General features: G+C 47.4%; 1 protein-coding gene across 2 annotated transcripts in view; it reads right to left on the minus strand.

Moving 5' to 3' along the window:
- nf1a (neurofibromin 1a) overlaps window positions 1-26,365 on the minus strand; it is a gene marked incomplete at its 5' end in the record, with an annotated part of 88,684 nt that extends 62,319 nt beyond the window's left edge. For both annotated transcript variants that reach the window (XM_084443525.1, XM_084443526.1), the window contains 29 exons: window positions 134-269; window positions 793-890; window positions 1,107-1,268; window positions 2,160-2,371; window positions 3,870-4,051; window positions 4,193-4,309; window positions 4,635-4,718; window positions 5,011-5,133; window positions 7,569-7,708; window positions 8,230-8,673; window positions 9,289-9,372; window positions 9,527-9,600; window positions 10,033-10,279; window positions 10,539-10,662; window positions 10,902-10,981; window positions 11,262-11,375; window positions 11,848-11,985; window positions 12,936-13,067; window positions 13,908-13,982; window positions 14,500-14,628; window positions 14,967-15,140; window positions 15,724-15,881; window positions 16,814-16,889; window positions 17,257-17,324; window positions 17,577-17,683; window positions 18,481-18,671; window positions 21,763-21,846; window positions 23,329-23,472; window positions 26,306-26,365. In XM_084443525.1, coding sequence (XP_084299651.1) covers window positions 134-269; window positions 793-890; window positions 1,107-1,268; window positions 2,160-2,371; window positions 3,870-4,051; window positions 4,193-4,309; window positions 4,635-4,718; window positions 5,011-5,133; window positions 7,569-7,708; window positions 8,230-8,673; window positions 9,289-9,372; window positions 9,527-9,600; window positions 10,033-10,279; window positions 10,539-10,662; window positions 10,902-10,981; window positions 11,262-11,375; window positions 11,848-11,985; window positions 12,936-13,067; window positions 13,908-13,982; window positions 14,500-14,628; window positions 14,967-15,140; window positions 15,724-15,881; window positions 16,814-16,889; window positions 17,257-17,324; window positions 17,577-17,683; window positions 18,481-18,671; window positions 21,763-21,846; window positions 23,329-23,472; window positions 26,306-26,365 — 3,957 coding nt within the window. The remainder of the gene's footprint in view (window positions 1-133; window positions 270-792; window positions 891-1,106; window positions 1,269-2,159; window positions 2,372-3,869; window positions 4,052-4,192; window positions 4,310-4,634; window positions 4,719-5,010; window positions 5,134-7,568; window positions 7,709-8,229; window positions 8,674-9,288; window positions 9,373-9,526; window positions 9,601-10,032; window positions 10,280-10,538; window positions 10,663-10,901; window positions 10,982-11,261; window positions 11,376-11,847; window positions 11,986-12,935; window positions 13,068-13,907; window positions 13,983-14,499; window positions 14,629-14,966; window positions 15,141-15,723; window positions 15,882-16,813; window positions 16,890-17,256; window positions 17,325-17,576; window positions 17,684-18,480; window positions 18,672-21,762; window positions 21,847-23,328; window positions 23,473-26,305) is intronic.
- Window positions 26,366-26,500: the final 135 nt, after the last annotated feature.

Consider the following 26,500-nt stretch of genomic DNA (forward strand, 5'->3'; position numbering starts at 1 on the left):
ATGAAGAAGCAGTGGCTTGAAAAAGGGTGAAGGCATCAACATGCGTGCGCACGCACACGCACACACAAGCACGCGCACACACACACTGGGGGGGGGGGCTGTGTGAGGGGTGCGTGAGCGTGCGTAGGTGTACCTGGTAGAGACAGTGGCAGACGCTGCGCAGCTGAGGTGGGAACTCGCTGGACGAGCTGATGATGGCCTGGAAGAACCGCTCCGTGATCTGGAGCAGCCTCTTCTGGTTCTCCTCCAGGTTCTCCCCTGGTTCTAGTCTGGAGGGGGACAGAGTCATATTAGTTGTTTTTGTTTGTTTGTTTGTTTGTTAATCCATCTCTTCTAGCCTGTGATTTAGTCTCATCTTCCAAGTGAGTGCACAAAAAATACACCAAATGACTAACATGGAGTGGACGACTGTTTGAAAAATCGGAAATCGTATACATATCCAATACACAGACAGGTGTGTGATTGTGCAGCGAATGTGTATTCTTCAATCAATCAATCAATGCTTTATTTGTATAGCGCATTTCATACCCAGAGGCAACACAATGCGCTTTACAGAGAACAAGGGAGGTGGGCATACGACCCACCCCTACATATTCCAGAGGGAAGCAAAAAAAAACAGTAATCACCCGGGGGCCAATTGAGCTGTAAAAATTCTTCCCTGACCCCTCTCAACAAGGCGATCGAGCAAGCTCCTGGAGTATGTTTGAGATAAGAACATATCTAAACACATTCTTGTGTTTTTCTCTTCAGTTGTACAGGACCAGTCAGGCGGCCGGCTGTGGACGGCCCTACCTGGTGGGGTCCACCTCGAAGCTGATGTTCTCCGGGGTGGTGATGACCCCTCGGAGCAACGGCTCCAGAAGCTTCTGCAGGTATGCCGCACCGTACACCTGTCACGGAGTACAGCCAATCACAGGCTCGACAGAGGCTATACATGTATAAACAGATGAAAACGTGCACCCGGGGGCCACCCTCTCCCTTATACTGGATTTGATGTTTTGTATTTAATTTCCCAGTCAAATCCTCCACGTGTCAATCCCAGTGTCAACAACCATGCTCGAGGCGCCATTTCAAAGGGGAGGGGCTTGAGTCTTTCATGGCTTTACCTTGAAACAGAAGGTCATGATTTTACTGGCCAGGCTGTTTCCTCTGAAGAGCGTCTGCATGGAGTCGGCCAGCTCCACCTCCCTGGAGAACATGTTCCACAGCAGCTGGTACAGGAGGTGGCGCGAGTCGAACAACGTCACCAACACACGTGCTAGCTCGTCCTGGACAGGGGACATAACAATGAACAACACACAACCAGGCTTTAGCTTGGCTCTCGAACGTGAACACAACACAAGCAGGCTTTAGGTTGGTAGTAGTAGTAGTAGTAGTAGTAGTAGTAGTAGTAGTAGTAGTAGTAGTAGTAGTAATAGTGGTAGTAGTAGTAGTAATGGTAGTAATAATAGTAGTAATAGTAGTAGTAGTAGTAGTAGTAGTAATAGTAGTAGTAATAGTAGTAGTAGTAGTAGTAATAGTAATAGTAGTAGTAATAGTAGTAGTAGTAATAGTAGTAATAGTGGTAGTAGTAGTAGTAGTAGTAGTAGTAGTAGTAATGGTAGTAATAATAGTAGTAATAGTAGTAGTAGTAGTAGTAGTAGTAGTAATAGTAGTAGTAATAGTGGTAGTAATAATAGTAGTAATAGTAGTAGTAGTAGTAGTAGTAGTAGTAATAGTAGTAGTAGTATTAGCAGTGATTTGATATGATTTTGATTGATTTTTTATTTTCGCGTCATGCACACAAAGTGCCCAACTCTTATAAGACACACAGAATAGTACAATTACAGTGTAAAGTATGAATAAAATTCATTACAATAATACATTCCTTTTCAATACTTCCTTGACCATAAACAAAATAATATCTTCTATTCCAATAATAGATTACATACCAATTCAATACAAATAAGGTATTATGCTAGTAGTAGTACTTTATTGATCCCTGGGAGGGGAATTCCACTATTTCAGCATTAGAAGACAACAAAGTAGCACAATCCAGATTAAACTACAAATTTACAATACATACAAAATATACAGAAATCCAAATTTACAAGAGTGCAAATAAACAAGTGTCATGCAGCCATCTAACTGGCCAGTCACGAGTGTGGCAGCGTACACACCCACTGGGATCCCGGCACCACGTTGGCCAGCGCCATGGCGATGGGCAGCTCGCCCTGGTCGCCCATCATGGTGACCAGCTCCACCAGCCTCTCGAAGCGGTCGGCCAGGACGGTCTCGGCCAGCGTGTCAAACTCCGTCCCCTGCTGCAGGATCTTGGTGAGCACCTCCATGAAGGTGGCCCGCGTCTGCAGGTCCTTATGGTAGCCCAGGCCTGGAGAGATAGAGGAGAGACAAGAAGAGAGAGGGGGAGAGAGAGAGACAGAGAGAGAGAGAGGAGGGGGTGGGGGCGTTGAGAGAGGGAGGGAGAGAGAGAGGGATGGGGGAGAGAGAGGGAGGGCGAGGGAGAGATGGGGGAGAGAGGGAGGGAGAAAAAGATGGGGGAGAGAGAGGGGGGAGAGAGAGATGGGGGAGAGAGAGGGGGGAGAGAGGGAGAGAGAGATGGGGGAGAGAGGGAGGGAGAGAGAGATGGGGGAGAGAGGGAGGGAGAGAGAGATGGGGAAGAGAGAGGGAGGGAGAGAGAGATGGGGAAGAGAGAGGGAGGGAGAGAGAGAGAGATGGGGGAGAGAGAGGGAGGGAGAGAGAGATGGGGGAGAGAGGGGGGGAGAGAGAGATGGGGGAGAGAGAGGGGGAGAGAGAGAGATGGGGGAGAGAGAGGGAGGGAGAGAGAGATGGGGGAGAGAGGGGGGGAGAGAGGGGGGGAGAGAGGGGGGGAGAGAGAGGGGGGGAGAGAGAGATGGGGGAGAGAGAGGGAGGGAGAGAGAGATGGGGGAGAGAGGGGGGGAGAGAGAGGGGGAGAGAGAGGGGGAGAGAGAGATGGGGAGAGAGAGAGAGAGAGAGAGAGAGAGATGGAAGGGGAGGGAGAGAGACGGGGGGAGAGGGAGGGAGATAGAGTGAGGAGAGAGAGAGATGGGGGAGAGAGGGAGGGGGAGAGGGAGGGAGATAGAGGGGGGAGAGAGAGAGATGGGGGAGAGAGAGGGGGGAGAGAGAGAGATGGGGAGAGAGGGAGGAAGAGAGAGATGAGGGAGAGAGAGAGATGGGGGAGAGAGGGAGGGAGAGAGAGATGGGGGAGAGAGGGAGGGAGAGAGAGATGGGGGGGAGAGAGAGATGGAAGGGGAGGGAGATAGAGGGGGGAGAGAGAGAGATGGGGGAGAGAGAGGGGGGAGAGAGAGAGAGATGGGGGAGAGAGGGAGGAAGAGAGAGATGGGGGAGAGAGAGATGGAGGAGAGAGGGAGGGAGAGAGAGATGGGGGAGAGAGAGAGATGGAGGAGAGAGGGAGGGAGAGAGAGATGGGGGAGAGAGAGAGATGGAGGAGAGAGGGAGGGAGAGAGAGATGGGGGAGAGAGGGAGGGAGAGAGAGATGGGGGAGAGAGAGAGATGGAGGAGAGAGGGAGGGAGAGAGAGATGGGGGAGAGAGGGAGGGAGAGAGAGATGGGGGGGAGAGAGAGATGGAAGGGGAGGGAGGGAACATGTGAGAGAGTGTTGCGTGAGCGAGACAACCATTTCCACTGAGGCTCATCTCCAGCATGGGCTTTGCCTGAACTGTGGCTCTTGGAATTCACTTCCATTTCCTCATTCAAGTGATCGATCTGACTGCTGACGGCCAAACTTTAAAGCGTTACGATGTTACATTCATGACGTTATAAAGGACGCTCTAATTGACCGGCCGCAGAACCCTTGTTCTAAATCCAGCTGAAGAGTGAAGGCCTCACCTATGGAGTGCATGAGGCCACTGTCGACGTTGGCGTTGAGGAGGTTGGACATGGCCAGGACGGTGCAGTGTCTCAGGGACGCCAGGCGCCGGGACATGCCCCTCTTCCTGCCCCCCACCGGCTGGCCCTCGTCCTCCACCTCGCTGCAGTCATTCAGCAGGTTCATGAACAGGGTGAAGTACCTGAGAACCGGGGGAGGGGGGGGGGGGGGGGGGGGGGTCAGTCGTTCAGGTTCATGAACGGAGGGGCTGAGAGTTGAGGAAGAGCTGGGACTTTGAATAACAAGAACCAGTAGCATATTGAGGAGGAGGGGGGGTACTGACTTGAGGAAGAGCTGGGACTTTGCCTCCATCAGTTCCACGCCGTCCCCCTCCTCTGGCTGGAGAGGCAGCCCAGACAGGAGAGACACCACCGCTTCCATACTGGCCTGGTCCAGGTCCCTGCCACACACACACACGAGTAAACACCGGCATTCCCAGGCGCTCACACACACACACACACACACACACACACACACACACACACACACACACACACACACACACACACACACACACACACACACACACGCACACGCACACACACACACACACACACAGGCAAGAGCGTGCACACACACTCTACACTCTACACTCTACACTCTACACTCTACACTCAAAATCAATAGTTGGTACTGGTACTGTAGTGTACACTCAATAGCAATAGTTGTATGCACTGTTTATGGATGAAGCTGCTGTTAAAACAGTTGGTCGTGTCAGGCTGGACCTGGTCAGACACTTGATCCCTTCATCAGCAGCTTGGTTAGAGGTTCCCATCACCCAGTCAGTCAGGTACTCCACCATCTTGTTCCTGCGGTACACAACAAGGACGCAGTTTGAGCCCTACTGAGTTATGCACACACACAAATACATTGTTGGTGACCTCGAGCTATCCATGAAATGAGACAAATGTACAGCATACCCTTTACAGGCGTAGGCTCGTGTTTTTTGTATGAGTCCATGTACAAACAGACTTGAGGATCAGGTAAGTGGATATCAGTGTGTGACAAAATCAATGACGTTACCCTAAAATCTAATCTCACACTGAAGACAGCGAGCACAAAGACACCAGGGTCCCATAGAGGGCGCTAGCTGCCTCTCACCTGAACTTCATCTCCTGGCAGAAGGACAGGTCGTCCCGTCGTTCCATCATCACCTCCACCAGTTGGCACAGCTTTGTCTTGATCTGGATGGCGTGCACCATGTTGCCAAGGATACGCACATACCTGAGGGGGTCAGGGTAGGAATTTCGGCATTTTAGGGGCAAGGCCATTTGGCTTCAGTGTCGCTCCATTTTTTCGGGCACACATGCCATTTAAAGATCGATTGCATTAAACTTCTGTAAGGGACTTGGATCTACTGACTGAACTAGAATTGGCAAAGAATATTTGTCTTACTCTCATAGGTAGTGGATCATTTCAATACAAAACCATTTTGTAGCATACACTTAGCAGCAGAATCTTACAGATGTTTCAGTCACGACATTCTGGAAAGGCAAGTGCACTGTAGCTAGTTTAGATATAGGGTTAGCTATTGCTAGAACCAGCCAAGTGTAATAACTAGCTATGTTGGCTAGCTAACAAGCAAGGTAGTAGGTTAGAGCTGTCATACTGACGCATACTAATTATACTGGGCTCTCTCGCTCTCCTTCTGACTGATAGTATGTTGAACTTGTGTTTGTGAAACATATTATGCTAATGCCCGGAGAAAACGTTACGAATGTTGAAGGAGTTTTCACACGTGGCGGTAGATGTCACCAAAGTTAGGCAAAGTCAGCATGGTCTGGAGGGCACAGCTCAGCTTGACTACTCCTGAAATCACACTTGCGGTAACCGCTACACTGGCGTAACTTCCTTTTTCAGTAGAGCGGCCGTCAAACAAAAAAAAACATTGTTACTTAATGTCTTAATTTATAAGGGATCTAAAGTTAGTATTTTTAATTGAACAGAAAAATACTATGATTCATTCAAAAAAAAAAAAAGTTATGTATTAACCAATGGGCGCCAGTGGAGGGGCACTAGCACTTTTGGGGTGGGCCAGGCCCCCTAAGGCCTGTCCATAGCGATGGCCATGCTACTAAATAATCTATATTGTTGTGGGGAGTTGGTGTGGGGTAGCCTGATATCAGACTGAATGTCAGCTCATTACACTCCGTTGAAATCTTCAAGAATCAGTCAACTTCAGTGGAGTGCGCGTATTTGAAAGTCTGGACCCAGGCTAGGGGTGGGGGGTCCTTCAGGATTTTTCAAAATATGCCAGGGGTCCAGAGCTCAAAAAGGGTTCAGAACCACTGATTTATGGAGCTAGCTAGAATAACGATAGTTAGCCAATTAACTAACTTTAGCCATCACCCGGTACAAATACTTTCTCTGCTCTGGACATTTTGTTGAAAACGAAGAACAGTTGTGCAATGGCATTTTGAAGCATGTCATAATTTATTATCTAGCTACCTTGCTTGCTTGCGCTCCATATTCGAACAAGAATTGCAGCAATGTAGATTAGTTGTGGATTGGGAAAGTGTTTAAAATACTTTTAAATGGTATTTTTGTTAAACACAAATAGTGAATTAAGTGTCATAGAAGCCATAAAATCTGTAAAATCTTTAATTTTTCTAGTGCGAAAAAAGTTTGGGGAAAAAAGCTTGAGACTGACTTATGTTAAGATCATTAATGTTAAATATGAATATAATAGAAATGACTGTCATGGCTTCTTATATAGGCCTACTAAACAGACCCACCACTAGGGCATAAGGGTCATAAGGCATGATATGAACTACATGAGGGGGCACAAATATAATTAACTATTTTTGATAATATATATGCTATTGTATTTATGCAGCACTGACGCATACTAATTATACTGGGCTCTCTCGTTCTCCTTCTGACTGATAGTATGTTGAACTTGTGTTTGTGAAACATATTATGCTAATGCACGGAGAAAACGTTGCGAACATTGAAGGAGTTTTCACACGTGGCGGTAGATGTCCCCAAAGTTAGGCAAAGTCAGCATGGTCTGGAGGGCACAGCTCAGCTTGACTACTCCTGAAATCACACTTGCGTAAACCGCTACACTGGCGTAACTTCCTTTTTCAGTAAACAAAAAAGCTTAGCTAACTTTAGCCATCACCCGGCACAAATACTTTCTCTGCTCTGGAAATTATTTTGTTGAAAACTAAGAACAGTTGGGCAATGGCATTTTGAAGCATGTCATAATTTATTATCTAGCACTGACCAGAACTGCACCAATGTATATCAGTTGTGGATTGGTCGCATGCACGCACCAGCATCACATCGTATCAAAGCCACTGAACAATGTACAGTATACTGTCATAACGTAGCCTACTCTCAATTAATTTCAGAATATCAAGAAAACAACAGGAGACTACTGACGCTTGTAAGGTAACCTAAAGGCGGCTGCAGGGGTACAATTATCATCAGGACATTAGGCCAGAGTGAGGGGCATCGACGCTCATGGCCTCCATGTAATTCCCAGCCTGGTCATAGCGCATCATGTCAGATTCAGAGCACATTTCTACATGTAAAAAAACCTGTAAAAGTGTACAACATGATGAACATGTCTAATTGCGTAAAAGCGTTATCATGGCCTTAAGACCATAGGCAAGTGATGTTCATAAGGAGTGTGTGTGTGTGTGTGTTCTTACCTGACCAGGTTGAGCATCATGGTCTCTATGCTGGCCTGGCCCAGGTGTTCAGAGCTGTCCTCTGTGTGGTTGTCCAGGAGGTTCCTCATGATGGCGATGGTCTGCTCCACAAACTGGGTGTTGGTGTCGTTGATGGGAACCTGCCAGGGAGCAGTTAGGAATGTCTCAATCCTGAGTAAACTCCTGCAAATGTCCACAGTGATGTATGATATTATTATTAATTTGTGGAATGCTCTCCCCTTATCGTTGTTATCCATACTCTGGCCAAACCTCTGGCCAAAAAGCAGCTAAAATGTTTTTCTTTTCAGACAGGCTTTCAGTTAACCCACAGTTAGGAAGGACATTAGACATTAGATTGTATTGGCTCTTATTGGTTTTAATCTATTGTCTGTTTGGAACTTCTATCCTTTTTCTGTGCATGGTTAAGGTTCTCTGTACTATTTTTTTTATCTGTTGCTGCTGTTATTTTAATTTTTTAGGCGCTGTGTTGTCTGTTTTTCGTCATTTCAATACCGTGAAGCACTGTCTGAATTATGTTATGGGTTTAAATACCTAAGGCCAATAAGCAGCGTATTTCTGTACTCCAGCCTGTATCTGTACCCAGTTAGGAGCTGAACAAACCAGGAAAGTGGATGCAAGGTCGCCCCCTAGTGACACCCACCGGTCCCTGCGCGTCGAAGAACCTGCCGATGCTGTTCCTCAGCTTGTTGAAGAGCATGGGGTAGAGAGCGGGGCTGAGCTCCAGCCCCAGCAGGTCCTTCACGCTGGTTCTCACGTGGAGGCCCAGCCGCTCGTGTCCGCAGACCAGCAATGCCAGCAGGCGGTCCAGGAAGCGGCTCAAGGGCGTCTCATTGGAGGAAAAGGAGGAGGAGGAGGAGGAGGAGGAGGTGGGAGCGGAGGAGGAGGAGCAGGCGGACACAGAGGAGGCGGCGACGGCGGCGGTGGTTGCGCCGGACGCCTCACAGGACGGCATGGAGATCATGGAGTGTTTGCGTTCGCTGGCGGGGCCCATGGGCGGGCTGTAGGTGACGGGCACCAGCGTGCTGCGCGGCTGAAGACAGACTCCGCCCAGGGCGCACAGGAAGCCCGTCATGTTGATCCACTCCTGCTGACAGGAACAGCCAGGGAGGTTTGCTAACGACTAGCAACAATAGCATTATATTGACCTCAGGCTTTCGTTCGTTCAAAATAGCCACTGGGACAAAATCCCACACTGTGCAGTCTCACGATACCAGAAGGATTGGAGACCTCCACCTTCCCAACATCCGGAGATTTCTACGTCAAAATAGTCACTAGAACACCATCGCCAACGGCCCGTAACAAGACTACGGCTGCTGCTTTGGATTGGTTCAAACCTGAAAAAACCTACGCCCTTAAGACTTTGGATTGGTTCAAACCTGAACAAACCTACGCCCTTAAGACTTTGGATTGGTTCAAACCTATGCCTAAAAGTCTTGGATTGGTTCAAGCCTGAACCAAGCTATGCCCGAAAGTCTTGGATTGGTTCTGCAAAGCAAAGCATTTTTTTTTTTTTTAACTCTCTTTAATTGGTTCTGCAATGCTTCTTTTTTTTTTTTTACTCTCAAATTGTTTCCACCCCAGCGGCGAAATCTGAATGAAAGTCGTCAGTCTGTATTAGAGATGACTTGTGAGTCTACTCACTGCCTAGTGTTCAAAACTACGATGGATGTAGAGGGTGAAGTCGAGAGGTGACTCTCACCTGGCCGTCCTCCACTTTGTTCTTGGGGAAGTTGAGGATCTGTTTCGTGGCCTGCTCCCACTTGGCATGCGTGTCCTCCCAAGCCTGGTGGCGTCACATTGAAACGTTCACGCTAACTAACTAAAACTAACACGAAAATAAGGATCCAATGGCGCACAGCAACAGATCAAACAAATGCAAATGAATCTGAATCGGTACGGATCTGAATCTGATATGTGTAACAGTGTGGTGTGTTTGCCTCAGTGTTCCCAGACGTTGGGTGCTCGATCCTCCTCAGCAACGCCATCACTCTCTTCTGTAGGGTGGAGCGGCCTACAAAACACAGCGCAGATGACGCATACGTCTTAGTGTGTATGTGAGCCCACTAACAGACTACGGTGTCCGCAGCCTATCAAAAAACGGACATGGGGAAGAAGTCGCGTTTCAGTTGCACGTTCTCATCAGTAGTCCGCTTTCCTTATAGAGCTACCTTCAGTGTGACTTTAAAGCAGGCTAATCCTGCCTCAGAACATATCAGGGAAGATTTTTTACAGCTCACTTTTCTGGCCCCTGGGTGATACTGTTTTTTTTTGCTTCCCTCTGGAATATGTAGGGGTGGGACCTATGCCCACCTCCCTTGTTCTCTGTAAAGTGCATTGTGTTTCCTCTGTGTATGAAATGCCCTATATAAATAAAGCTTCGATGGATTGATTGATTGAACCACATCTACAAAAAAACGCCAGGGGAAGAGATGTCCTGTCTTACCCGTGGCCATCATGTTGCTGACCGAGGCGAACTCGCTGAAGGTGACGTAGTTGGGCAGGAAGGTCTGGACGGGGACATCGTCTGCGGAGCACCGGATGTCGGCCTCCTCGCAGAGGTGTCTGAAGCAGGACATGGCCACCAGCACGGCCTCGGCGTCGGGGCTCCACAGGAACATGTAGAGGCACACCTCCAGCTTGGCCTGGGCCTGCCGGGAGATAGGGATACCGCTGCCCAGGGTGGCACACTCCTGGAGGGGGGAGGGGGAGAGAGAGAGAGAGAGAGAGAGAGAGAGAGAGAGAGAGAGAGAGAGAGAGAGAGAGAATGACTTTAATAGTTATCGCACTAGAAAGGCAAACATGATTCAAAACATAGCCGTTAAGACGTGGATGTTATTTGATTTCAATACGCTAACAGCCGACATCAACTAAACGTTGGTTTGTGGAAAAGAAGATGGCCAACATGTAGGCCTTGACCGACGGACATCCACCAGCCACGCGGCCCCCAACCTTGTTTCTCAGGAGGAACTTGTTCCTGCAGATCAGGATCTCCCTCAGCCACTTCAGAACCTCCGTGCTGTTCGCCATCTGGTGGCCAATCAGCTTCTTGCAGATAATGAAGAGCACCTGGGAGCTAGGAGGAGAAGACACAGACCCAGTCTGAGAACCGATATCCACAGACTGATAGAACACTACAACTCCATTTTATCTTACAACTTATTCAGGGCAATTTCAAGACAATATTGTTTAGGTCCTCGAAGAACACTGGCTTAAAATATCCCTGGATTAAAGTTCTTAGAATTCATGTCAACGAAGTGTGCTATCCAAATCGGCCCTGTCCTAACCAGTATTAGTGGGACCATGTGCTCGTACCTGATGTCCCAGAATGTTTCTATGGGGGTTTCAGGGTTCCACAGCTCAATGGTGTCCGGCTGATGGAGGACTAGCAGAGCCTGGACAGAGAAAGAAGGGAGGGGGAGGAGGAAAAGAGGAAAAGAAGAAGGAAATAGAGGAATGGGGACAAGGCGAGGACGGACAGAGGGGGACAGAGGACGGAGAGGTATAGAGAGGGGAGAAGGGTCTGACTTCATCAGGAATCAATCAAACCATATAAGTGAATAATGCCAGCAAGAGAGAAAGTGTGGGGGTGGGGGACTAAGGACAGACAGGACAGCGTGTGTGAGAGGAGGGATGGGGGGGGGGGGGGGGGGGGGTTGAGGGCCGGTCGCTGACCTCCATGGCCTCGTGGGAGAGCTGGGCAGTGTGGACGAAGGGCACCAGCTGGACCAGGCCAGTGACCAGCTCCACCGTGCTACCCTGGATCTCTTGAGCCTGCTTCCCTGGGTTCTACAGCGCACACACACACACGCGCACGCACGCACACACGCACGCAAATAGCTTCTTATGTACTTTTTCAAGGAATATTAACTGTTTTCCACAAGAAATCTAACTTTAATGTCAACATTACTTAAAGCCTTGATTTAAACAGCTAATCTCCAAGTATATTATTTCAGGACTGGAAGATAATCAACTTCCTGGATATTGGATTTGATGAATTAGTCCAAGTCCATTTTGGATTGATTATGCCTTTGTACTCCTTCTGAACACTTATAACACAGGTGTAAAAAGATACTGAATGTGAAAATGCCCTGAGCCCAAATACTACACTATTACACATATTACAAAATACCCTAATCCCAAATATTACACACCAGGTTCATATCACAAAGGGAAGGAAGCCTTCTAAAAGGTCAGGGAAAGTACAGCATCAGGAAGAAACCATCTAGAACAGCCAGAGGTTTTAAAATGGCAGACTCACATGCAGCATGAGTTTGGGGTCAGCGTGGATCAGTTTGACCAAGGCGAGCAGGAGGCACTTGTAACTGCGTGTGTCCAGCTCTGTGGCTTTCTCTTTGAACTTAAGGCTGGTGGTCATCTTCTCTTTAAACGTCAGACTCTAACACAGAGAGAGATGTTAGGTTAGCTTTCATGTCATCTCGCATAGCCAGACCCATCTCCACACTTCCTTTACGCTGTCCCAGCTACGGCTGTCCCCTGATTGCAACAAGTCCAATCATCGGTCGGAGACCCTGAAGTCGACAGATTCTTTGAGTCGAGCAGTCGTTTTTTGCTCCCCTGTCAAGATGCACTGGTGGGTTAAGACCTCTCACCTGCCTTGTGATTTATATAGGACAGGCCAATCATTCGTTTTAGACCTAGGCTATTAATTAGCTATTTGTTGTGCAGGAAAGACAGACTTAAGGCTGGTACAGTGGAGGAAGGAGAAGGCAGAACAGACCCCCTCCCTCTCCCCTCTGCTAATAGCCTAGCCAACTATGCGCCAGCAATCACACGCATTTCCCAAACGGACTATCACAATCCGCTGGAGAAATCATTTTTCCCATAGATTGAGTTCTAACATATGCGAAAATGCTTTAGTGACAGCCAAAACATTTCCTTGATGACCGCTGTCCAACTCAAGAGCCTATCCGCTCACGCTTTCAAATGCGCAGTTGAGGAGAGGAACGTCAAATCGCCCAACCGTACTGACTAGGAAGTAATAAACGAATGGCAAGGCTTATCCAAAAACATACATCAGTTAGGTCAGACTAGCTTTCATGTGAAAGATGAAAGATGATTCAAATGATTATTTGACAAATTCGTTTGACAAACTACTGTGACCAGAAATACTAAAAAAGCTAAAGATTCAAGATCTATTTATTATCCATGTATATGGTCCACACACAGGAATTTGACAAGGTTTAAGGCATACGAACGCTGTTGCAGATGACATAGGACAGGGTGCCGGACAGTGCAAAGACATAACAGTGCAAAACAGTACAAAAAACAGTGCAAATACAAGTTTGTGTGTCAGTGTGTGTGTGTGTGTGTGTGTGTGTCTCTCACCGGCGTCATGCGTAGAGGGGCATGTGTGCCGAGTCCCTGCATGACTCGGCTCAGTGTGTCGGAGAACATGGCGCGCAGCTCCCCGGCGTAACAGTACACGGCGTCGATCTTCGGCCACCAGTCCAGGTGAGACTGCGGGCAGGAAACAGGATGGAAGGAGGAGAGGAGCAGAGTAGACAGAAGAGAAGAGAAAGAGATGATGAAACAGCACTGGATGTGAGTGAGGTAATTAAGTCCATATGGACTCGGTCCTAACCCGGGTTCGTATCCACTGGGTCAACCCCCTCCTTCCCTGCCTAACCCCTAACCCTCACCTCATGTAGATGTGTACGGTCTAGCACTGTGAATGCTGATGTGTCACTTGTTCTTATAGAAGGCTTCACAAAGTGCATTGTGTTGCCTCTGGGTATGAAATGCACTATACAAATAAAGCTTTGATTGATTGATTGATTGAAACAGAATTCCTTTACTGTAGACCATGGGTTCCCAAACTCCATCAATGTGGGCCTCCCCTCTGAAAACACACCCTCGCCCCCCCAAATTTGTCCATTTTGCAAGGCAGTGTTAGCTAGCCCATAACGTTACACAGCTAAGTTAGCTCGGTGGCACCTGCTAAAACCATAGACATTTTAAAAATTAAAAATAAACGTTTTTCCTTCTTCTTTTTTTTCTAACCATCCCTCCGCACCTCTCTGAATTTCTTTGGGGCCCCCCAGGGGAGGCCCGCCTCACAGTTTGGGAATGCCTGCTGTAGACAAAATCTACATATTGTAAGTCGCTTGGGATGTGTGCTAAGTGCTAAGTGACTAAGGTGTAGATGTGAAATGTAAATGCCAATCTGGTCAGTCAGCCCGTGGTCAGTCAGCCCGTGGTCAGTCAGCCCCTGGTCAGTCAGCCCCTGGTCAGTCAGCCCCTGGTCAGTCACAGCCCCTGGTCTGTCAGCCCCCTCAGGCCGGGTGAACACACACTCACGTTGGTGATGATCCGGTGCAGAGAGTTGACCAGGACGAAGTGGAAGGTGGAGGGAGAGGAAGCGGCCAGGCAGACCTAGAGAGACGCTCAGCTTCAGTCAACAGGCGGTGCTTGGGAACTGCTGGAGCGTAGCCAGAGCATTCGCAGCGGGGTTTTATTTGATCATTTATTTCGGATTTTATCCCATTTTTGTAGCCCAGTCACACTTGACCCACTGTCCAATTGCCCCCCTGTCGCTGCTGTGGAGGGTCCCATTGCACCACCCTGCGGTCGGGGGATCCGGAAGAGACAGCCAGCTACCTGACTCTCTCAAGCCCGTGACCGTGACTCCCACACCAGAGCGCCGGATCCTCACGCCGAAATTAAACTAAACTAACCCCTCTCGGGAGTCGCGGCCCAATATGCCCCTCCCCCTGTGGGATCCGGCTATATTCGGATCTGGCGAGACGAGGTCTCGAACCCCGGTCCCCGGTGAGCAGCTGCACCAGAACCTGATGCTTGGACCGCTACACCACCCCAGAACCCGGTTTGCAGCGGTTTGTAGTGGGCCTTTCATTTGAAGCGCCAGAGCGGAGCAGAGGCGGACGCCTACCTTAAAGTGCTGATTGTTGTGAGGGTTAATACGGAAGCAGGACACGAAGCAGTCGATCATGAGGTCGACGTCGGCGCCCTGGCTGCCCGCCCCCCGCGAGAACGGCTTCGCTGGGTTGAAGAGCAAGGCCTGATGGGAAAGAGGAGACATGTCACCTCAACGCAATTCTACAGCAGTCATGCCAGGAAGGAGGATTGAACAGACTGATGAATGTGGCAGAGGTTCTGTTGCACGTCTCAACATAAAAGGGATTTCCCAAGCTTACGCCACATGGAGAGGAACGACCAAGACAAACAAGCACACTCTAGGCAGCTGCAAAAAATGTTTGGAATGGAACTACAATATATTAATACATTTGGAAGCAAAGGCATATCACAGAGTTCGATCAAAAACGCCAGTGGGACAGTGTGAACGCTAAGCGGCGGCGCATTGACGCGGCCTGGCCCCTAGGTGGCGGCGTAGCTGACCTTGAGGTGCACCACGATGTTCTTCACCAGGACGAAGATGTGCGAGTGGTCCTCCCAGTTGATGTAGGTGGAGGCCTTGCACAGTTTGACGCAGGCGACGGCGGCGCTCTCGGTCAGCTGCTTGCTGCCGCCCTGCCCCGCCAGCGCCTTCCGCAGACTGTCCAGGAACAGCTTCTGCAGAGGAGAGCACACGGCAGCCCTGCTGAGGGGGGGCGGTCCTACGCGGCTACCGCCACGCCACGGTATGGGGGCGTGTGCGTTTGTTTGAATACAACGTGCGTTAGCTTATGAAGGAGGTCTATAAACAGCAGGACGTGTAGTATATGTAGCTGATGAAGGTTTATAAACACCAGGATTATTTATGTTTATAGCATGTACATAATACATCCATGTCAGTACCGTTACTTGTATAGCTTTGTGTAATTTATAAATTGTGTAGTTATTTGTAATATTTTTCGAGCTCAGAGTAACCTCATGAACGAAGTGTTGGATACTGCATATTTGCTGTGCAACGTATCCACTGTAATATTTTTAGAGTCGGCAGTAACATTTCACTGTACATTGTACATCACATGTATGCCATACACATGTGACAAATACAATGTGAATGGGATCTGTAAGTATATGAATATGTAGCCCAAGTTTAAAGGTATGCGAGTGCAGCGGCTACTTCTCAGTCGCAAATATGACTGATAAATAAAGATCTATATCCACACGTGTGTGTGTGTGTGTGTGTGTGTGTGTGTTTGTGTGTCACCTTATTGGCCTTGCTGTCCTCCATCACGTCTCTGGAGATGGCCTGGGTGATCTCTGGACAGAGGATGAGGAGGATGGTCTGGAGCGGCCACACCGCTGCCTTCCTCTTGGCGCTCTCTGCAAAGACGTCCACCTGGTCGAACAGCCGCTCCGCTGCATCTGGGGGACGGCATTCACACACACACACACACACACACACACACGCAAGAACACGCATACACACAAACACACACACACATGCAAGAACACATATACAGACACACACACGCAAGAACAAGTATACACACACGCAACAACACATATACAGACACACACATGCAAACACACACACGCAAGAACACGTATGCAAACACACACATACACACAAAAGAACACATACACAGACAAGCAAAAACCCATAGACACACACGCACGTGCGCAAGAACACAGACACACACATGGAAATGCATGCACGCACACGCGCGCACACACACACACACACACACACACACACACAGACAAAAAAGAGGCTTGATAAGTTATGGGGCCTCATATTTAGCACAAACCCATAACGTTTAGCTAGTATCATCTTCACCTGTACAGCCACTACTGACGCTCATGCTCACTGCTTAAACTGCAGTTATAAAGAGGTTTAAATTAAGCAATAAACCACTCGAGGCCGTGTGTTATAGTGATTTTATAACAGCTAGGGGGCGTTGTTAGGCACGACGCGAAGCCCCCTAGCTGTTACAAAATCACTATAACACACGGCCTCGAGTGGTTTATTGCTTTTATACAACGGTTACTACAGCTATTAGTGTAAAATAAACACAGCAATGTAAAATATTAACATTTATTCAAAACGAAGCATCATTCCCTCAATTCCGCGGAGCAAAATAGTTCCCTTAACAAATGGGTTGCCAAAGCAACAACAACTACAATGCATTGGATCAAATGGGAGGCGCATTAATACTGAAAATGGAATGATATGCGTTCCCAGGTGTGTGTTACAATGTATTTTAACACGGCTTCCAGCCAATCAGAATAAAGAACCAGAACTAACCGTTGTATAACAAGAAATTTGACCCAGTTAAAAACAGGCTAATACTGACCTGCCATGTCTGTCTGAGGACTCTGGTAGAGTTTGGTGAACTCATCGGGGTAGTTCTCCACCCAGTTCCAGAAGGCCTGGGAGAAATAACAGACCTCCTTTAAATCACCAATATATATCACCATATACATCACCGCTCAGACTTCCTTTAAATCACCAATAAGTTCTTGATTTCACAAGACCAATGTGAAAAAATGCAGAAATAAGGGGGCAAAAATGACTAGTGGTTTTAAAGACAAAGCTCTCGGAAATGTATGTAGAGGCAAGTCATTCTGAAAAACGCTCATACATTCTGTGTGATGCATGTAGTGTAAGCGCTTGATGAGAAGAATGTCTGGGTTGACAAACCTTTCACCAGCAGGTGGCAGTAGAGATTATGGTGAACGATAACAGCTGTAGTGACAATTCTGAAGAGGGATCCTCTGAAGAGAAGTCCTCACTTACCTTTTCTAAACTGTTGATGACGGCAAGTTGTGCTGGTTTCTTGAGGGCTTTGAATTTTAGAACAGTTTCTGAAAGAAAAAAAAACGGCGATGATTAAACTTTGTAATAAATCTGGGACGGGGCGGGGATTGCCTCCTCGTAAACACATTGTATGATCAATTGGTGACTGAAAACTGTATGCGTGGCCATGGAAGAGTCGTCTGTATTTTGTTGTTTTTTAAGTGTACTACCAGCTTATTAGCCCCATTTCCCTGGAATAATAGCCAACTGGCATTAAAGAAGTCAGGACCCGTCAGGACCCGTGAGCGAGCTACGGCTACCTTGCAGCAGCCTCTTGAGCTTGGAACAGTCAACATTGATGTACTGCATCAGCTCGATGCCGTGGACGTCCACACTGTCCTCTGAGCACAGCGTCAGCTCCTGTAACCTACACACCCCGCCAGGGACAGAGGACCAGCACCTCAACACACCTTCTATGACCTAGAGTACTACAGGCTGATTCAGCGCCAGTTCATAGTTATGCATTAGTAGAGGCCTAAAGACAGACAACCATATATGTGCGTTTTGATTTTTGGGGGAGAGCTTGAACAGTAACTGATGTACAGACCATCCTAATCATATTTTGTGTGAATGATGAACATCACTTGCAAGTACACAACATCTTCTATGTGGCCATGTGCATTTAACCCTCTTCTGATGTAAAAGTCAGAAGACACTGAGATTACAGAAATGTAACACAACTGTAAATATAAATGGCCCTTAAAAGGCAATTCGTCTGTAAGTTTTAACTGATTCCCAAGTTAAGAGGACAGGATGGAAAGAAGCGGATATGAGTGGGTATAACTTTCAATAAGGAGAGTGGGAACTCCTTTTATCACTACATTTAGACTGTATGGAGGCAGAGTAACAGCTTAGATGAAGGACAGAGGGAGAGTAACATCTTAGATGGAAGACAGAGGCAGAGTAACATCTTAGATGAAGGACAGAGGCAGAGTAACATCTTAGATGAAGGACAGAGGGAGAGTAACATCTTAGATGAAGAAGAGAGGCAGAGTAACATCTTAGATGAAGGACAGAGGCAGAATAACATCTTAGATGAAGAAGAGAGGCAGAGTAAAATCTTAGATGAAGGACAGAGGCAGAATAACATCTTAGATGAAGGACAGAGGCAGAATAACATCTTAGATGGAAGACATGACCCGGTAGGCGGGGCCGGTTGCTGACTTGTTGGAGATGCGGCTGAAGACGGCGTTGAAGTTGTTGCAGCTGAGGGAGAACAGGACGCTGGAGGCGGAGCTCCGCAGCTCGGCGGCGTGCGGGTGGCCCTCGCGGTACGTGTGGATGAAGTGACAGATCTCCGGGAGGAGCTGCTTCACCAGCATGGTCTCGTCCAGACGCAGACAGTCCTTAGATTGCTGAGGGAAGAGAGGGGAGAGAGAAACAGAGAAGGAGGAGAGAGAAAGGAGGAGAGAGAAAGGAGGGGACAAAGAGAGGGGAGAGAGAGAATGGAGAGAGAGGAGAGGGGGGCGGGGCAGGAAGGTCAGAGGGATGAAATCATAGATGTAGCCTAATAAACATCTTTATACCATGGCCTGGGTTAATACTCTTTTCTGATTGGCCAGCAGGTGTGCGTTAAAACCGTATAATGCACACGTAGTTCAGCTGAAGTTTAATCACTGAACTAAATTAATGGGCTATCAAGGTGTAACTATAGCAACATAAGAGTGGCAGCTTTGACAGCAACCCAAATGAGCTAATCCCATAGCCTGCTGTACCATTGCTAGCTAGCCATGAACGAAGTGATGGATACTGCATATTTACTGTGCAACGTATCCATTGTCCAGTTGTCAAATCTATTTGCCAACAAACTGTTTATGATAGCCAGACACCTCAGTGTCCCCTAATCAAAAACTTTTTTTTTCCCACTTTGTGGTATATCACTATCAGTCCTACTGTCACATTCTTTGACAGCTACAGATAGAGACCTACTTGTTGATTATCCCTCACTTGTTGCACGCTAGTTCAACTGAACATCAACAGGAGACGCTGGTAAATTAAAACATCAGCAAGATCTTACGTCTAGCGGGGCAAAGTGCTCAAGAACGTTTTTGTACAGTGAAGATGTTTCTAGAGTGGCAACTCACTTTTCACATACTGTACAGTTGGATACTCGGTATGGTTATGGGAGTGAAGGAGGCTCGTTGAAGGAGCATGATAACATTGTGTGGCCATAACGCCCACTGACTCCCTTCTAAAGACTGGGCTGTTCTCATATCTCTGTACTGAGACGAGCTGAGCACATCAATAGTTTAACTCTGAGGATGTCATAATTCATCACAGTTCAGACAAAATGACCGAAAAAAGAACAACACAGTGTTGGATTCTTTTAACAGAGAAGGGGGGAAAAAAGACTTTGACCCCCCCAGAAAAAAGAGAGGGGATTTAAGTCAAAGTGCAGATCTAGGAGTGGAGCAGTTGGCTTCCATCTGAAAGCAAGCCCTAATGAAAAAGCCTCAACAGGAAACTGTTGTGGAGAGCATTAACTCTAGCGGAGGAAACACCTGCAGATGGACTCTGGCGTTGCAGGTCGCTGAGAGGAGGAGAGCAGGAGTGGAGGTGGTTAGAGAACATTATCAGAGGTGTCATCAGACCACAACCTCTGGGTTTGGTTTCCGGGAAGGACGTGGGGCAAGGCGTTTCAGTTGGTGGTGGATTGTGGGTAGTGAATACGGAGATTTGAATAGATATTGCATAGATATTGTTTATCATCCCCCTAGGGATCAATAAAGTATCTCTCTCTCCATCTCTATCAATCTATCTATTGTGGTCAAAAGTTTACATACACTTGTGAAGAGCAATGTATGTCATGGAAGTCGTGAGTTTCCAATCATTTCTCCATCCATCCATCTTCATCCGCTTATCCGGGGTCGGGTCGCGGAGGCAGCAGCTCCAGCAGGGGACCCCAGACATCCCTTTCCCTAGCAGCATCAACCAGCTCTGCCTGAGGAATCTTTAGCCGCTCACAGGCCAGTGCGGAGATCTAGTCCCACCACCTAGTCCTGGGTCTACCCCGCGGCCTCCTCCCAGCCGGACACGCCTGGAACACCTCCCTAGGGAGGCGCCCAGGAGGCATCCTCACTAGATGCCCGAACCACCTCAACTGGCTCCTTTCGACGCAAAGGAGCAGCGGCTCTACTCCGAGTCTCTCCCGGATGACTGAACTTCTCACCCGATCTCTCAAAGAGACCCCAGCCACCCTCCGGAGAAAACTCATTTCGGCCGCTTGTATCCGTGATCTCGTTCTTTCGGTCATGACCCATCCTTCATGACCATAGGTGAGGGTGGGGACGAAGATAGACCGGTAGATCGAGAGCTTTGCCTTTTGGCTCAGCTCTTTTCGCCACAACAGTGCGGTAAAGCGACTGCAGAACCGCACCAGCTGCTCCGATTCTCCGGCCAAACTCCCTCTCCATGGTTCCCTCAATCGTGAACAAGACCCCTAGATACTTGAACTCCTTCACTTGGGGTAAGGACTCATTTCCTACTCGGAGCGGACAGGCCACCGGTTTCCTGCTGAGAACCATGGCCTCAGATTTAGAAGTGCTTATTCTCATCCCAGCCGCTTCACACTCAGTTGCGAACCTATCCAGAGAGTGCTGGAGGTCGCAGGCAGCTGATGCCATCAGGACCACATCATCTGCAAAAAGTAGCGACGTGATCCCTAGCTCACCGAACTGCAAACCCACCTCCCCACGGCTACGCCTCGATATCCTGTCCATGAAAATCACAAACAGGATTGGTGACAAAGCGCAGCCCTGGCGGAGGCCAACCCCCACCGGAAAGGAAGACGACTTACTGCCGAGGACCCGGACACAGCTCTCGCTCTGGGTGTACAGGGATTGGATGGCCCTAAGTAGGGACCCCCTCACCCCATACTCCCGCATAACCCTCCACAAGACCTCTCGAGGGACCCGGTCGTAAGCCTTCTCCAAGTCCACAAAACACATGTAGACAGGTTGGGCAAACTCCCAAGCCCCCTCCAAGATCCTTGCGAGAGTGAAGAGCTGGTCGGTAGTTCCACGACCAGGACGAAATCCGCATTTTTCCTCTTCGATCTGAGGTTCGACTATCGGCCGGACCCTCCTTTCCAGCACCTTGGAGTAAACTTCAATCATTTCTAGAACTCTTATTTTTCTGCGATAGAGTGATTGGAGTACATACTTGTTTGTCACAAAAAAGTGACAAAGTTTGGTTCTTTTATGAATTTATTGTGTCTTCTGAAAATGGGGAAGTATTATGTAGGCCTATTCTAGTACTTGTGTATTAGTATTTTGGGACTGGGAGTATTATGTATTGTAGTATTATATACTATTATTTGTTTTTGTTATTATGTTTTCCAGTAATACTAGAAATATCCATAAGCATTTGAAGTATGTAATAGTAGTTGAGGGGTGTTGTGATTTTGTGGTATTGCTTATTATGTGAGTTTAAGGTTTATATCCTCACCCCTGCCAGGCACTTCTCCAGTGTGTCCAGGATGATGAGCTGAGAGAGGTACAGGTTCTTCTCAGCTGCTTCCCCAAATATCCGCTAGAGAGAGAGAGAGAGAGAGAGAGAGAGAGAGAGAGAGAGAGAGAGAGAGAGAGAGCTTTCAGTATGTATGCCAAAAGTAATGGCCGGGTTTCCTGAACGAGTTAAGAAGCACTTAACTGAGTTAAGAAGCACTTAACTGAGTTAAGAAGCACTTAACTGAGTTAAGAAGCTTCTTAACTCCAAAGTACTTCTTAACTCCCATGCAAAGGGTTGCTTAAGAAGGGTTCCTTAAGAAGGTTCTTTATTGGGAAACCCGGCCAATGTCAGTTGGCAGTGACAGTGGACTCAGCTCCTGGCTAGCCCACGCCAAACTCATCTTTACTTTGGAGGCTAGGCTGAATCAGACACAGACAGCCAAACCACCAGGAACAGCAGGGCTGAATTTGGCTGAGAGTTTCTTCTTTCACAAATTTTATGCTATTAGTCCAATTTAAAGGGATAATACAGTGGTTCAATGTGACACATGCCAGTTATCTTTAGGTAAAATCAAAGTGAATATGTCCATAAATGTTGTTATTCTGTCATTTTTAAGTACTATAAAACTATTTTTTTTATATGCCCGAATTAACCCCTCTACAACTCTACAAGTTCACCTGGTTTTGTGGACGGGTCAAAGAGGGCTGTCAGTCAGATATGATTGACAGGCCGTGGCCCCAACTTCCACATATTTATTGTTTGTAGCCATAGTTACCACGACACCAGGAAGTGTAAAGGTGTTAACAAAGTCCTTAATATAAGAAACATGAAATGTCACACTACCTTTAAATCCCCAAACATTATAAAGATACACGCTACCTAACAGGCCATATGCTCGAATTTGAGTTATTTGGAAAAAAGTATGATGAACGCATAACAATGGTGTCTCCCCCGCAAAACCAAGGAAAAGCTTGGAGGCTTGGGCTATTAGACTAAGGTTATAGCTTTCAGACAGCTACGAACAGTATAACGTCGTCGTATGACACTTTTGAAAGTGTCGACAGACAGAAATTAGGTCACTGTCGACACTTTACGGGAGATTCTTGGGGAGACAAACTGACTTCTAACCAACTTTGACTTCGAAATGTTGCCTATAGGCCTATACTGTACAATACAGGACACTCACATGGGAGTGGTCATTTCTCATGTGACGTCACGATGGTGTTCACACAATGCCCCTATGTACCAATATTGACAATATTGTAATATAACACCAGAAAGTAAGATTTTCACTGTATTAACCCTTAAAAAAAAAAAAAAAACATGCAATCCAACACAAAGTTACTCCAATACATCCCGCAGGTGGTGCTTGGATAGCACCCTCCTACTCACCAAGTGAGGTATAGGTAGCCAACCCAGTGAGAGTTTGCACACCTTGTTCAAAGAGTTCACAAGTTTTAAAGGAAAACTTTCCTTCCCAAATTATTTGAACGGGAAATATAGACAGAGCCCTCTAATTAACGTGCCATTGAGTAACAAACTGGGAAAAAACCCAAAACGTACCATGTTGTTAACATTTTTGAGAATGTTGGTGAGGCCGCTGATGACGAGGGAGAACTTGTACTTGGAGATGTTGATCAGACACTCCTTGTTGTGCTCTGTGCTGACTTTGCTGTGGGTGTTTTGGTGCCCTGCTTTAATAGGAAGCTAGAGAGAGAGACAGGGAAAAAAGGATGCTGTCATTTTCAGTTGCTGCGTCCAGTTTCCCAGAGGCTGCGGGTGACAGTTTTGGAAACCTCATACACACACAACAAATGCAGCTTTAAAACGCCAGTGTTGTCAGTGACACAAAAAATTACATTCTGTAATGAGAATTTCATATGCACTCAACCTACCTGCCCGAGTACTATGTAATGTGAGAATCAGGACTACTTACAAATTCAAACAATGTTGCAAAATGGTTTAAGATGAACAGAACTAGGTCAAATAGATCGTCTAACATCTCATTGATTCACTGCATCCACCAGCCACTATATAACACATCCCACCAACTGTTCCCTGTGTGCGGAACGTGAGGAAGAGGATGACAACGCTGCCACACCCCGCTAGACTCCCAGTACTGCTCTGGGTTCAGGGTACTGCTCTGGGTTCAGGGTACTAGTACTGCTCTGGGTTCTGGTACTGCTCTGGGTTCAGTGTACTGGTACTTCTCTGGGTTCTGGGTACTGCTCTGGGTTCAGGGTACTGGTACTGCTCTGGGTTCTGGTACTGTTCTGGGTTCAGGGTACTGGTACTGCTCTGGGTTCAGGGTACTGGTACTGCTCTGGGTTCAGGGTAGCGGTACTGCTCTGGGTTCTGGGTACTGCTCTGGGTACTGGTACTGCTCTGGGTGCAGGGTAGCGGTACTGCTCTGGGTTCTGGGTACTAAGATTTAGATTTATTTAGAATCCGGAGAGAGGAAATCAGATTCTGGGTGTTAACTGCACTCTAATGAGCAAAGTACAACAGAAGCCCTTCAAGTGTGTTTCTAAATAGGCTTTACAATAGAGGGTGGACTTGAGTGAGCTCACTCTCACTAAACTGTAATGATCCAACCTTGGCTGATCCTAGCTGCTTATCCTGGCTACAGCTGCCACTGTGCGGCTGAAACCAACCCTGTCCCCTAGTCTCTGAAGGCACAAGGAGACAGCAGTCAATGAAATACAGAAGTCATGCAGGCTACTGCATTTGAAGCTGGGAGCAGAGTTGCAGTTCTGGAATGCTAACATTGTTTAATGTCTGACTGTATTGGGAAGAGCCATGGCTGTAGAGAGCAGGGACATCATCACTATAGCTGAAGAGAGCGGGGACATAATCGAGTGCAAGGCCCTGTTCAATGCCATCAAGTCAAGGGCAAGGTCAGTTGTGTAAAAAAAAAAAAAAAAAAACATGACATGGTTTCTATTGACTTGATATGCTGGGGAGTTTTGTAAGCACAATATGTGCACAATATGTGGTCATGAATGAGTAATATTCATACCAAAAGGTTAGCATCCGGGATCATGTTTATTATGCTTGGGCTGCAGTTTCGAGCCTCCCATGTTGCACTCTCACAAAACTAAAGACCAAACGTCAGCAAAGGTGATGTAGGCTAAGCCTCAACAAATGAAGCAGATTTCAACCAGAGCAGTTAACTGAAGGTGAATAATTCTAAGCTATTTTCGGCACTGCTGTGCATCAGCGAGTACAACAACGCTCACACACAACAGTTTGGGCTTAACTCACACATCAACACAGACCCCGCAGCCACGGCCTCTTAAGACCAATTCAAAACAACAAACGCCTGAGGTGTTTAACCTTAACAGTTAGTACAGCGCATCAACGCATTATGAAAAAGGAAAATATTTTGTAGGTTATTCACAATTAAGATTTTACAAAGGACTGGATGATTACAAGCTTTAGTCAGCGGGATAAAAGCAAGAGACATAAAGACAGGATGTTCACTGCATGATATTCCTTATCTGTGGTGAATCAGTGAGGCCGAGATGTAACCTCTTTTTCACCCACAAGACAGATAAACAGCCCACCCAGATATGAGGTCAGGCTGGTGACTGAGTCACGTCTGGAGAAAAAGACGACAAAACCTGTAGCCAAAATAACCCACAGAGACTGAGCGAGGCACGGTGCTACTATGCATTGCAGATAAATGGGCAGAGGTCAGCGTTGAAACGGGAAACCAGCCGTGGCATTGTAACGTTAGACAGGAGAGGGCTAACGCTATGTCTACTTGGCATGTTCTGTCAGAAACGGGTTGATCACACAACCATGATCGCCTCATCCAACTCACACAGTTATTACTTTCGTGAGACTTGAAGATCATGTCCCCCATTCCCTAATTGTAAGCTCAGGACCAGGGGTTAGGGTTAGGGACAGTTTTGCTTCCACTACAGCCTGGCTTTTCTCCCTGAGGTAACTAGCTACCCATCTTGCTAGCTAGCAAATATATTTGACAGGCAATTGGTGCGAGGTACTGTCAAAGGCGTGACTAGACTGCAACAGCATGCAACAATCAGACATACCGGCAGTATGGCAGAAAGCTACTGCCTCTAGCTCTTCCGATCCTCTGAATTCTCGGCACGCCTCGTTTGTTGACAGACTATCTGGACCAGCTAACGTTAGCATAACTACCTAGCAGCTAGCTGCCTACAGCAACACAGCAAACAAAGCTAAAGCAGCAGCTGACATTTTCCACTTTCACAAACGTTTAAGGTGCAACACAGTTTCTCCTAGTTCACCAGTAACTATGATCTCATTTCTGCCGTAAATGAATGTAAAGCCACCTGGTGTTGAACCTGCTGGTCAGGTCAGCTAGCTGCTGGTGAGGTTGCGCATTGTTTGCAAACAAACATGCACCGTTTCAGGAATGGGAAACCCTCTTGTAAGAAGCTGCTTTAACTTGGGTTCTTAATCCAGAAAATGACGAAAGATAGCGCGTCTGCTGAAACCATCAGATAGAGATTCCCTCCTTAGCCAGTCGATGTCCTGTTAAAGCGCATCTTACCTGCTCATCGAACCTGTTAATCACGGCTTGGACCCATTCCACTGGTTTATGAGCCGCCATGGCCGGGCGGACGGAAACCGCGGACGACTTATTGCAATTCCAATATCTAGTGGACGTCCCTGTCTAATAATGACTTGAAAATAGTCCGGAGCGACAGTCCCAGGTTGGTTATTTTTTCCCTGAAACAGGCTTCAC

This window comes from Borostomias antarcticus (assembly GCF_949987555.1).
Source record: "Borostomias antarcticus genome assembly, chromosome: 1".
NCBI classification, from domain to species: Eukaryota; Metazoa; Chordata; class Actinopteri; order Stomiiformes; family Stomiidae; genus Borostomias; species Borostomias antarcticus.